Raw genomic sequence first — 12,711 nt, 5'->3', positions numbered from 1 at the left:
GAATGCACTGAGTAGGTAAATATCGTTGGCAACACTCAGCAATCACTTCCTAAGGGGACTGAATTCCACTTACTTCATCACTGTTCCATCGATTAGACACAATTGGCCGCAAACGTTTGACACACACAACCTCACGCATATCTTCATATGATGGATCATTGGGTACCATGTTATAATATGGCAATTGGTACTCTTCTACAATTCCTGTAGTGAGTTAGAAGGTATAGTGGGCACAAAAATGGTGGCTGGACAAAATACATCAATCCATTCAGTACCTTCTACTGAACTATGGAACTGAAACAAATCCCTCCACAAAGAAGAAAAGATTACAGAGTGGATGATTCACTTTTAATAGTAAATGTATGTTCTCTTTTTTTTAATGTCTAATTATTTTCTCTACCCCCACCATAGCTGTCCATATTGGACATACCAATATCCCTTAAAATAAGCAAGGTGAACCACTCACCCTAAATTTTCAGTCTAATTATTTATGCACACAATTGTTTCTACTAATGAATGAGGTTTTAATTTTTTTAATTATTTTTTTTTCTGCAGTAGAAAGACAACATATATGCAGAAAAGAGTCAATAAAGCAGACCTGAAACTGCTATTCTTAAAAGGCCTGCTTGCAAGACTGGCACTTGACTGGTGTCTGAGAACTTGCCTGGTAAACAGCTCCCTACACTCACATAAAACTAATGAAAAGGTGAGTCACTGTGCCTAGACTGTTTGTGCCAACAATATGGTTTATGCTGGACACCTGGCTTTCTTTCTAGAAGTTTGGAATTTTGATACATACTAGACAGAGGATGCCCACGTGACCAGCCTCCAAAAAAATCTTTGGGTACTAAATCTCTAATGAACTTCCCTGTATGACAATATTTTACACATTATCACAATTCATTGCTGGAGTAACTTAAGCAAATCCCGAGCGACTCCACTGGGAAAAGACTTTTGGAAGCTTGTACCTGATTTCCTCTAAACTTTCTGCCCCATGCACCTTTTCCCCTTTGCTAATTTTGACGTGTAGCCTTTCAGTGTAACAAATTTTAGCTGTGAAGACAACTATATGCTGAGTCCTGGGAGTCCTAATGAAATCACAGAACTGGGGAGGGGTTGATCTTGGGGATCCCTGACACACACGACATCTAAATTATACAACTGGAGCTGTTATTTTTTGAATGATGAGTATACAAACATAACCAGAAACATGCTACCTAAACTCCTACCTCCTGTGATACAACGACGAGCCATTTCCCAAATAATCAGGCCAAAGCTATAGATGTCAGCCATTATGTAGGGCTGGAAATGGTTTTTATTCAGGCTTTCATCTAGCACTTCTGGAGCCATGTAGCGTTTGGTACCCACCCTAGTATTCAAAGGTACATCAACTTCATTTGTATCACTGAAACAGAAGACAGACAACGTCTAGGTTGAGGGCCAAGAACAAAATCGTTTCTCATCTATTTTTGTCTCATATTGTAAAAGTCAGGGTCTCTCTCTGTATATATATAACAAAATAAAATAAAGATCTATCTATCTATCTAATATGTCTACAGTCCCTTAACAGAAATCCTTGGGGTCAGATGTATTTTGAAATTCAGCATCTTTCAGATTTAAAAAAGTAATATACCCTTTAAATATATACTATATATTATATAAATCTCCAGCAGGGTCTGCAGCAGTACTCAATCAAAATCATTAGTAAGTACACAGTGAAAAACTAAGTATGAATGTTCACACTAAGCTGGATAAATAAAGACAGTAAATACCTCACATCAGTTCAGGTCAAGTTTTGTCACCAAACAAGTTTTGTGCCTCTCTAAGAAAGAGAACAATACTGAATATAAAAAAAGTGGTACATAATTATATCCCAGAACAAGTGAATGTGAAAATTAATTGAGAGGAATCATTTGCTTTTATCATCCTCATGTGATCCTTTGTGATTTAGGATTACATTTTTTTTCTTTATGGATCCAACCAACTTAGTTCTATTGTGAGTAATGTTTACATAATCATATTGAAATGATGTTTATTGTTTTTTTCAATTTTTGGAGTAAATTTTAGAGTTAGAAGACATGAATGATTTGTTTTTAGGTCTCCAGATCTATTAGGTTCTGAAACTACTCTGAGGCAGAGATTAATATATTTTATATTTTCTTAAATTAGCATCTGATGAATATCTGAGCCAATAAACACTCCACTGATAAAAACAACAGGATTAGAATACTGTAAAAATGATGGAAGAAGATTAAAAATTTTTAATGTTTGCTTTATTATGGACTAGTACTTCTATTTTATGGCCTGAAATGAGTTTTGAAATGTGAAATGGCTGCTGTATTCCAGAATTATAACATTAAAACAATTTAAATGGTTTTCTAAAAATCTGATATTCTCATTGTTTAAAAATATTGACAATATCAAGTAGTGATGAAAAAATGGCATACTTATATCTTGTTTATGGGAGTGTAAACTGATGCACGCTTTCTAAAGGGATAACCTACGACATACTATTAATAACAATATGTACATACTCTCTGTTTAGCCCCTTCTCTAGCAATCCATCATGAAGAAGTACTTGTACAAGTATTCAAGGATATTATATACGGATAAAATACAATATTCATTAAAGCATTTATAAAATAATAGAGATAAACTGGAGGTAACTTTAATGCTCATCAGTTGGGTCACAGATGAAATAAATTATAGTACATCTATAAAACAGAAAACTTTCCTTAACACTGTTAAGAAGAATGAAGTAGATCTATATATACTGAAACGGAAGGATGTCTAAGACAATAAAAAGTAGGAAATCAAGAATTATGTAGAATAGGATGTAATTTTTGTTAAAAACAGAAAACACAATGACAACAAAACACGAAGACAGGGCTTCCCTGGTGGCGCAGTGGCTGGGAGTCCGCCTGCCGGTGCAGGGGACACGGGTTCGTGCCCCGGTCTGGGAGGATCCCACATGCCGCGGAGCGGCTAGGCCCGCGACCCACGGCCACTGAGCCTGCGCGTCTGAAGCCTGTGCTCCACAGCGGGAGAGGCCACAGCAGTGAGAGGCCCACATACTGCAAACAAAACAAAACAAAACAAAAAAAACCCCACGAAGACAAAACCCCCCCAAAACCCAATTTATATAATTATATAAGCACAAATACATGTTTGGAAATCCACTGGCCTGAATACAAATACAAACAGGTAAATATCTTTAGGAGATTACAATAATTTCAAAACAATAGGTAAAGAACCACTCACCTGTTGAATTTAACAGCAAGGCCCAGGTCAGCAATACAGCAACTTCCATTTTTCTTGATGAGGATGTTTTTGCTCTTTAGGTCGCGATGAGCAATTGCAGGCTTTCCTTGAGTGCCATAAATTTCTGTGTGGAGATGGCACAGACCACAGGCAGCTGAATAAGCCAACTTAAGCAGGGCTCTGGTGTCTAGTGTAGCACATTTCAGGAAATCATAGAGAGATCCGTTTTCATGGTAATCGGTAATCAAATAGAGCTGAGTCCAGGAACCTGTACCTTTAATATCTGCTGCTATAAAACCTGTTCAATTAAGGAATTTAAAAGGTTAGTTATCAGATGTAGCTAGGAAGAATAATGAATGCTCATTTAGGATACTGAGAATAACTTAGGTATAATCTACAGGTAACAAAAATTTAACTTGTCTGACAAAATTTCTTGAATATATTACCAAAACTTTTAAAAGTCTATAATTAATTTAAAGTAATCTTAATAATCATAAAAATGATAATATGACTAAGAAAAAGATCACATATATAATAACCTAGGGAAATGCTATTAATCTACATGATTCTGTAAGGATGAAGAACTATAAAGAAGGAATGTGGAAAAGGCTCTTCATTTCAAACTGAAAAGTGGACGCATTAAAATAATAAAGTTAGTGCTTCCCTGGTGGTGCACTGGTTAAGAATCCGCCTGCCAATTCAGGGGGCATGGGTTTGATCCCTGGTCCGGGAAGATCCCACATGCCTCGGAGCATCTAAGCCCGTGCACCATAACTACTGAGCCCGTGCTCTAGAGCCGGCGAGCCACAACTACTGAAGCCCACGCGCTACAAGTACTGAAGCCCGCGTGCCTAGAGCCCGTGCTCTGTAACAAGAGAAGCCACTGCAATGAGAAGCCCGCATACTGCAATGAAGAGTAGCCCCCGCTCGCCGCAACTAGAGAAAGTCCGTGTGCAGCAACGAAGACCCAACACAGCCAAAAATAAATAAAATAAAAATAAAATAAAATAAAATAATAATAAAGTTAAATATGTTCAACTAAGAGTTCGCTCCTAACTAAGCCAACTCCCACTTGCCCATCAATGCCTTATCACATTTTCCTTTTCAGCCTGGCTCACTGACAAGCAAGTTCACAATACTGGCCTCCTTTCTTTCTCCTTTCTCTTCTCCCTCTCTTCAGAAAAAGGTGAGTGCTGAGTTGAATAATGTTCCCCCCCCATGTCCACCTGGTACCTATAAATGTGACCTTATTTGGAAACAAGGTCTTTGTAGGTACAATCAAGTTCAGATGAGGTGATACTAGGTTAGAGTGGGCCCTAAATCAATGACTGGTATCCTTATAGGAAGAGGGAAATATGGATACAGACACACAGGAAGAAGGCCATGTGCCAACAAAGACAGACATAGGAGTGTGGTCTCCTAGGCCAAGGCATGCCGAAGATAGTTGGCAATCACCAGAATCTGGAAGAGGCAAGGAAGGGTCCTCCCCTAGAGCCTTCAGAGAGCATGGCCCTGTCAACACCTTGATTTTAAACTTCTGGCCTCCATAACTCTGAGAGAATTAAGTTTCTGTTGTTTTAAGCCACCTAGTTTGTGGTACTCTGTTACGGACAGTCCTAGGAAACGAATATAATTAGTATAGGAAACTATACTCTTAGCAACATGTTATGCACTCTCTAAATTAAAGGGCAAGGAAATAGTACCTGAATAGAAAGTCAGGGAAGGTAGATGAGTTTATGTACCCTACTGATCAGATCATACCTAGGTTATTTTGCTACTGTGTGAATGGGGGTGAGGAGAGAGACCTATTAAGCATAGAACATAATAAATGAAGCTACATCTTATGAGGGAGGGGGGTGATTTAATCTGCAACAGGCAAAGGTACATATAGTTCAAGTTACCCTAGAAAATTGCTTAAATTACCTTTAAAAGACTTGTTTTTTGTTACTATATGACTAAGTCCAATAAACTATATTACTTCCACTTTGAAACTCACTGCTGTTTCTCCTCAGCTGGGTAGTAAATATAGACATACCTTGTTTAACCGAGCTTCACAGATACTGGGTTTTTAACAAATTGAAAGTCTGTGGCAGCTCCTGCCATAAGTCTATAGGAGCCGTTTTTCAAACAGCATTTGCTCACTTCACGTGCCACATTTTGGTAATTCTCACAAACCTTCAAACTTTTTCATTATTATTATATTTGTTATGGTGATCTGTGATCAGTGGTCTTTGATGTTACTATTGTAATTGTTCGGCATTTTTTAGCAGTAAAGTATTTTTAAATTAAGGTATGTACGTTGTTTACTAGACATAATGCTACTGCACACTTAATAGAGTACAGTACAGCATAAACATAACTTTTATATGCATTTGGAAACCAAAATATTTGTGGGACATGCTTTATTGCAGTGGTCTGGAACCCAACCCCAAAATATCTCTGAGCCATGTCTGGGAAGTGGTTGGTTGCCATTCAGGACTGGGTTGTATTTAAACTGTATATTCCACTAGATTTCCTTTAGCCAAATGCACACAACTGAACTCACATATGTTTTCAAAGCCCATGTGCCAGGCTTCCACCGGCATCCCACTAACCTTGAAGAATATGGAACTGACTAAAATCAAACGTGTACTCACCGAGTATGTTTTCATGGCGCATTAGCACGGTTTGATAGATTTCCGTTTCTCGAAACCAGCTAGCTTCTTCAGTGGTAAAAAACACTTTGACTGCCACTTTCTCACCACGCCATTTACCCATCCACACTTCTCCATATCGGCCTTTACCAACTTGCCGAACCATCTGAATCTGTTTGGCAATAGTTCGCTGAACCTTCATAGTAAAAAGTAAAATGAGAAGAACATATTAAGATTGAAAACGTGGCTTAATAGGCCATCCCATCAAAAAGGATGGTATGGGGCTTCCCTGGTGGCGCAGTGGTTAAGAGTCTGCCTGCTGATGCAGGGGATACGGGTTCGTGCCCCGGTCTGGGAAGATCCCACATGCCGTGGGGCAGCTGGGCCCGTGAGCCATGGCCGCTGAGCCTGCGCTCCGCAACGGGAGAGGCCACAACAGTGAGAGGCCCGCGTACCGCAAAAAAAAAAAAAAAAAAAAAAAAAAAAAGGATGGTATATACAACCAACCAATTCGAAGATTAACATATATACAGTCAGCCTCCATATCTGTTCTGCATCCTTGGATGTGGAAGGCCGACTGTAAGGGACCTGAGCATCTGTACGTTTTTGTATCTACAAGGGGTCCTGGAACCAACCCCTGAGGTCTATCCTGAGGGAGGACTGTACTGTATTCAAAAGGAGATGAAACAATGTACAATATATTCTAAAATCACAAAATAACAGGTTAGTCAATGTGGCAGACTGTTTGCAAAAGTGGACTATATAATTCCCCTCCCAGTACACACACCCTTGGGTAGTCTCCTCCAGACTCTGGGCTTGGCTACATGACTTGCTTTGGGCAAAAGAACAACAGCAATTGTAAAACAAGTGAAAAGTCTTTGTGCACTGGAGCTTGCTCTTTCTTGCCATTCTAGGGCACCCTGTGACCAAAATGAGCAAAACCATACCAACTGTTGGCCATGTACATAAACTATACCATTTGGCTCTAGCTGAGCAAATTCAGAAAAAGAACTGCCCAGAAGACCCACAGAATCATGAAAAATAACAAATGTTTGTTGTTTCAAGCCACTAAGCTTTGGGATGGTTTATCATGTAGCAAAATCTAAATGACAGTTAAAAATACTCAACTCAGTCTGTAAGACCCTACGTGATCTGGTCCCTGCCTAACTCTCCTGCCTGATTATTGACTCTAATCCCCTCTTATTTACCTTGTTTCAATTTTTAGAATTCACTCAAGCTCATTCCTGTCTCAATCTGTTTGCATGTGCAGTTCCCTTTACTTAAGAGTGTTGTTTCTCTCTTAAACACCTTCATAGCACATACATATTTCTCAGTTGCTGCACTTATCACAATTACAATTTTATTATTATTTATATACATATTTGTTTGAATTCCATCCCCCACTACTCACAGAATACAGATATTTATTTAGGACAATACTTGAAGTACAATACTGCTTTCATTAATATTTGTTGGATGAAACAGGCAGGTAAATTGCTACCTTTCATTTTCAGAAGCATTAGCTGCCATTCTAAATTAAAAAAACAACACTAAGGTCCCGGTTGGAAATGTAGTTAAAATGGGCTAGATTTTATGAGCATCTAAACTGACTTACTTTATGTATCACTTATTACAAATTCCTTTTGTGATCTCATTTTAGAAAGCCAGAATTATTGAGGTCTAATTTACATATACTAAAATGCACTCTTTTCGAGAACTGTGTTTTGACAAATGTATACAGTTATGTAACCACCAACATCACAATTAAGATACAGAACATTTCTATAACCCAGAAAAGTTCCCTTTACCGCTTGAAAGTCAATCACCTCCCCACCTACCTTGAGTCCCTGGCATGACTGATCTCTTTTCTTTCCCTACAGTTTTGAACATGACATAAATGGAAACATACAATAGGTAGCCTCTGTATCTAGCTTCTTTCATTCAGCATAAAATACTTTGAAATTAAAAAAAAAAAAAAACTTTGAAATTTACCTGTGTTGCTATTGCATGCATCAGTAGTTTGTTCCATTTTACTGACAAGCAGTATTCTACTCAATGAATGTACCACCATTTGTTTATCCATTTACCAACTGATGGACTTTTGGGTTGTTTACAATTTATTATGAATAAAGCTGCTATGAACATTCACAGTCAGTCTTTGTATGGACATGTTTGCATATTCCTTCTGTAAACAATTAGCAGAAGGACTGCTTCACTGTATAAAAAGTATATGCTTAACGTTTTAGTCAGCTGTCAACCTGTTCCCCAAAGTAGCTGTATTCTGCATTTCAATCAGCAATATATGAGATTTCCAGTCGATTTATTTTATTTATTTATTTATGGCTGCATTGGGTCTTTGTTGCTGCATGCGGGCTTTTCTCTAGTTGCGGTGAGTGCGGGCTACTCTTCGTCGTGGTGCGCAGGCTTCTCTTGCTGCGGATCACGGGCTCTAGGTGTGCGGCCTTCGGTAGTTGTGGCACACAGGCTCAGTAGTTGTGGCTCGCGGGCTCTAGAGCGCAGGCTCAGCAGCTGCAGTGCACGGGCTTAGGTGCTCCGAAGCATGTGGGATCTTCCCGGACCAGGGCTCGAACTCGTGTCCTCTGCATCGGCAGGCAGGTTCTTAACCACTGTGCCACCAGGGAAGCCCTGATTTATATTCTTTTCCACACTTAATATTCTCAGTTTTTGTCATACTAGTGAACGTGTAGTATCTCACTGTGTTTAATCTGCATTTCCCTGATGATGCTGAGCATCTTTTCATGTGCTTATCTGCCATTCTTACATCTTCTCTGGGCAAGTGTCTGTTCAAATCGTTTGTCCATTTTTAAACAATTGGGTTGTCTCATTCCTGAGTTGTAAAAATTCTTCATATATTCTGCAACACAAATTCTTTATCTGAACGCCTTTGCCAATCTGTGACTTGTTTTTTCACTTTCTTAACAGTGTCTTCTGAATAAGAAAAGTTTTAAATTTTAAGAAAGACCAATTTATCATTTTTTAAAGTGACTCTTGCCTTTTGTGTCCTAAGAAATCTTTACTCAAAGTCACAATAATTTTCTAAAACATTTTCCTTTAAAGGTTTTATACTTTAATTTTTACATTTAGGTCTATAATCCATTTCAAGGTAATTTTGTATATGGAGTGAGATAAGGGTCAAGATTCACCTTTTGGCAAATGGATGCCCAATTTTTCCTGCACCGTTTGTTGAATGGACTCTTTTCCCCACTGAATTACTCTGGCATCCAAATCAACTGATCACACATGTGTGCATCCATCTCTAGACTGTATTCTGTTCCACTGATGTACATACCTATCCTTATGCCAGGATCACATAGTGTTGACTACTGTAGCTGTACAATAAGCCCAGAAATCAGGTAGTGAATCCTCTTTATTCTTCTTCTTCAAAATTGTTTTGGCTCTTCTAGGTCCTCTGCATTTCCAAATAATTGTTAGAATAAGCTCATCAATTTCTACAAAAGTTTGCTCTGATTTTGATTTGGGTTGAATTGAAACTATAAATCAGTTTTAGGATAACTGAAATCTTAATACTGAGTCTTCTGATTCAAAAACAGGTTAAAAACCTTAACGCTTATTAGGGGTTTTGTTCATTTCTTTCGGCAATGTTTTCTGATTTTTTTTTTTTTTTTTGCGGTACGTGGGCCTCTCACTGTTGTGGTCTCTCCCGTTGCGGAGCACAGGCTCCGGATACGCAGGCTCAGCAGCCATGGCTTCACGGGCCTAGCCGCTCTGCGGCATGTGGGATCTTCCCGGACTAGGGCATGAACCTGTGTCCCCTGCATCGGCAGGCGGACTCCCAACCACTGCGCCACCAGGGAAGCCCCATGTTTTCTGATTTTAAGTGTACAGGTCTTACATAAATTTTAAGTTTATTCCAAAATATTTCACGTTTTTCATGGTATTTTAAATGATAGTGCTTTTAAAATTTTAATCCCTAATTGTTTATAGCCAGTGTACATAAATTCAATGATTTTTGTACAATGACCTTGATAAACTCACTTATTGGTTGTTGTAGCTTTATGTTATCATCTTTGAGATTTTCTATGTGGACAATCATGTTGTCCGCACTGTCCTTTCCAATTCAATTACAGAATTACCTGATTCAATGAATTTTATAATTAGAGACCAATGTATTTACTTTAAACAAACCAACTAAACACAGAATTTAAAATCTATCTAGATATCTAGTATTTATTATAAGGGTCCCCTTGACCCCTAAGTCTGAGTATTTCTATACATGTAATTCTCTTAGAATTATTTACAACTCGCTTTAACATCATTTTTATGAATTGTGTTTTGGTTACACAGTATTATATTGAGGGAAGTATCCTCTCTATGAAGATGATCTGTGGGAGTAACTTCCTTTTGATTTCAGAATCTGAAATTGTTATACTTCTCCCAACCAATCAGTTTAACCTTACAGATGCAAGGTATTTTACACCTGATTCCTCAAGTTGGCTGTTAAAAACCTGTGAGCTGGGCTTTCCTGGTGGCACAGTGGTTGACAGTCCACCTGCCAATACAGGGGAGGCGGGTTCGTGTCCCGGTCCGGGAAGATCTCACATGCCGCGTAGCGGCTGGGCCCGTGAGCCATGGCCGCTGAGCCTGCACGTCCAGAGCCTGTGCTCCGCAACGGGAGAGGCCACAACAGTGAGAGGCCCGCGTACCACAAAAAAAAAACAAAAAAACAAAGAAAACCTGTGAGCTTATGTTAACACTTACATAGCACTTCATGACCACATTTTCTCTCTTAACCTTGCTTGTGACTCTACCTTACTTTATTCAATTTTTCTTATTTCATATTTCTTATTTTAACTAATTTCATCTTGCATTACTGTAACCATCTTTCTAAATAAGAAGGGAAAGAAGTGTGTCTAGTAAAGTCCCCTAATATGTAATTATTAAGCCGTCTACCATCATATGACAACACATTCTGTATTAATAAACCATTCATGTTTATATGACATTTCAGCTTACCAATAAGGGTAGTCCAGATCCACTACCAGAACTTTGTGACTGGTCAATAAGGTCTTTTAATGATTCCCCAACTGGAATAAATGCTTCATCCTGTTCCAGGTCACGATTGTAACGGCGTCTGCTTGAGATGCTCTTGCAATAATGTCTTTCAAAAAAGCAGAAAATAATCTACATTAACATTCTAAAACTATAAAATTCTAAGGTAAGAAAAATCTTGAGGTTGTTGACACTATTATCCTTCCTTCATCACATGGGTTCATATCCAAATTAGCCTTATCATAGAAAAATATATCCTCTGTTAAAATAATGTCCAGAAATGGAGTTTATGAGGTAGAGAGATATATACTATCTTAAAACGGAAAGATGTCCATGGTACAATGGCAAGTGAAAAAAACAGATTAAAAAACAGCATGTAAAGTATGATCCTAGCTATAAACATTTTAAAATTATATGTATTTATACTTGTCTAAAAGGATCAGAAATATATCAAGTTGTATATAATAGTTATTGCTGGGAATGTAGGAATATTTACTTTCTACTTTACATATGTATTTTCATCTGAATTTGTAAGCATGTAGTTTTGTATCAAAATGAACAATAAATATACTTCCATTTTAAAAAAGAGTTTATGGAAAAGAAATCAAATAAGTTCACTTAATTCATTCTAATATTTTCAAAGGCTTTTTAAAAAATTTTCAGATTATGAAATGTTTCAAACATGTAGGAAGGTAGAGATTAATTTATTTGGCACCCATGTGTAAGCCATTTAAATTTAATAAATATTGACATTATGCTATGTTTATTTTAGATATATTTTAAATAAATAAACATTAAAATATTTGCAGCCATTTCCCTCATAATTCCATTTCCCTCATTTACTCCTAAGAGACAAACACTATGTTGAAGGTGGTTATATCCTTCCTATCTATGTATTTATACCTTTACCATAAAAGTATATACTCATAAACAACATCGTTCCTCTGGACACAAATGGCATATGCTATATTAATATTTTACATCATGCTTTAAAAAACTCCTTATGTATTACATATTTACCCATGTTGATACATGTTAAAAAAAAACAACAGCTCATTTTTATTGATCTTGAGTGTGTGTCAGGCACTATTCTATGACTTACTTCATCTTTATTAAACTCGTAAGAGGTAAGTACTATTGTTTCCATTTTACAAAAGAGAAAACCATGGCCCAGAGGCTCATCATTTGTCCCAAGTCAGACAGCTGCCTAATTATTCTCCAATACGGAGGCAAGACCCTTCTGGGTACTATAACCAAAACCCCATGAATTATGAGGTTTTCAAGTCACATAGCTGGTGGGAACAGATACTATCCCCAGCCTTGTGTGAGCACTGAATACTGTTTCCTTCAATCTTTTCAGCCGTTCTTTCCCAGCCTTAGGTGGTTTCCTCACTTGAACACACTGATCACGATTCAGCTGAATATTCTATGGGAACGTTCTGAAGATGTCTGGAGTTCTTTCTCTGTGAAACTCTCCTTTCCAGTACTCTGTACCTATGAACTATAGCTGCTGCTCTCTCCCCAGACTCTCAGCTGTATCTCCTCGATTCAGTGTCTGCTGGGCCACACCTGAGTTCTTCCCGTGTCCCGCAGCCAGAAACTCTCTTCAGGGAGTAAGCTGGGCAATCACAAGACTCACCTCATTTGTTTCCTGTTTCTCAGGGATCAGTGCCCTTCACTGGCTGATTGGCAGCTATTAGTATGCGATTGGGGCTTACTGATTACAGGTTTCACTGTAAGACAACCTGCTTGGGCCATTTCACCGGACTTACTAGAGACAGAATAC

At 38.1% G+C, this 12,711-nt stretch overlaps 1 protein-coding gene across 4 annotated transcripts in view; it reads right to left on the bottom strand.

Annotated features, from left to right (window-relative positions):
• BMPR1A (bone morphogenetic protein receptor type 1A) overlaps positions 1-12,711 on the bottom strand; it is a 140,499-nt gene that overhangs the window by 3,901 nt on the left and 123,887 nt on the right. For all 4 annotated transcript variants that reach the window (XM_022562470.3, XM_022562471.3, XM_089897792.1 and 1 more), the window contains 5 exons: positions 10,890-11,034; positions 5,898-6,090; positions 3,262-3,559; positions 1,230-1,405; positions 74-204 (listed from right to left, as the gene is read on the bottom strand). In XM_022562470.3, the coding sequence (XP_022418178.1) occupies positions 74-204; positions 1,230-1,405; positions 3,262-3,559; positions 5,898-6,090; positions 10,890-11,034 (943 nt within the window). The remainder of the gene's footprint in view (positions 1-73; positions 205-1,229; positions 1,406-3,261; positions 3,560-5,897; positions 6,091-10,889; positions 11,035-12,711) is intronic.

The sequence above is a fragment of the Delphinapterus leucas genome, chromosome 16 (genome assembly GCF_059928025.1).
Source record: "Delphinapterus leucas isolate spDelLeu-1000000601 "Yukka" chromosome 16, BTC_Dleu_Yukka2, whole genome shotgun sequence".
In the NCBI taxonomy this organism is placed as follows: domain Eukaryota; kingdom Metazoa; phylum Chordata; class Mammalia; order Artiodactyla; family Monodontidae; genus Delphinapterus; species Delphinapterus leucas.
This window is presented reverse-complemented; position numbering and strand designations above follow the sequence as displayed.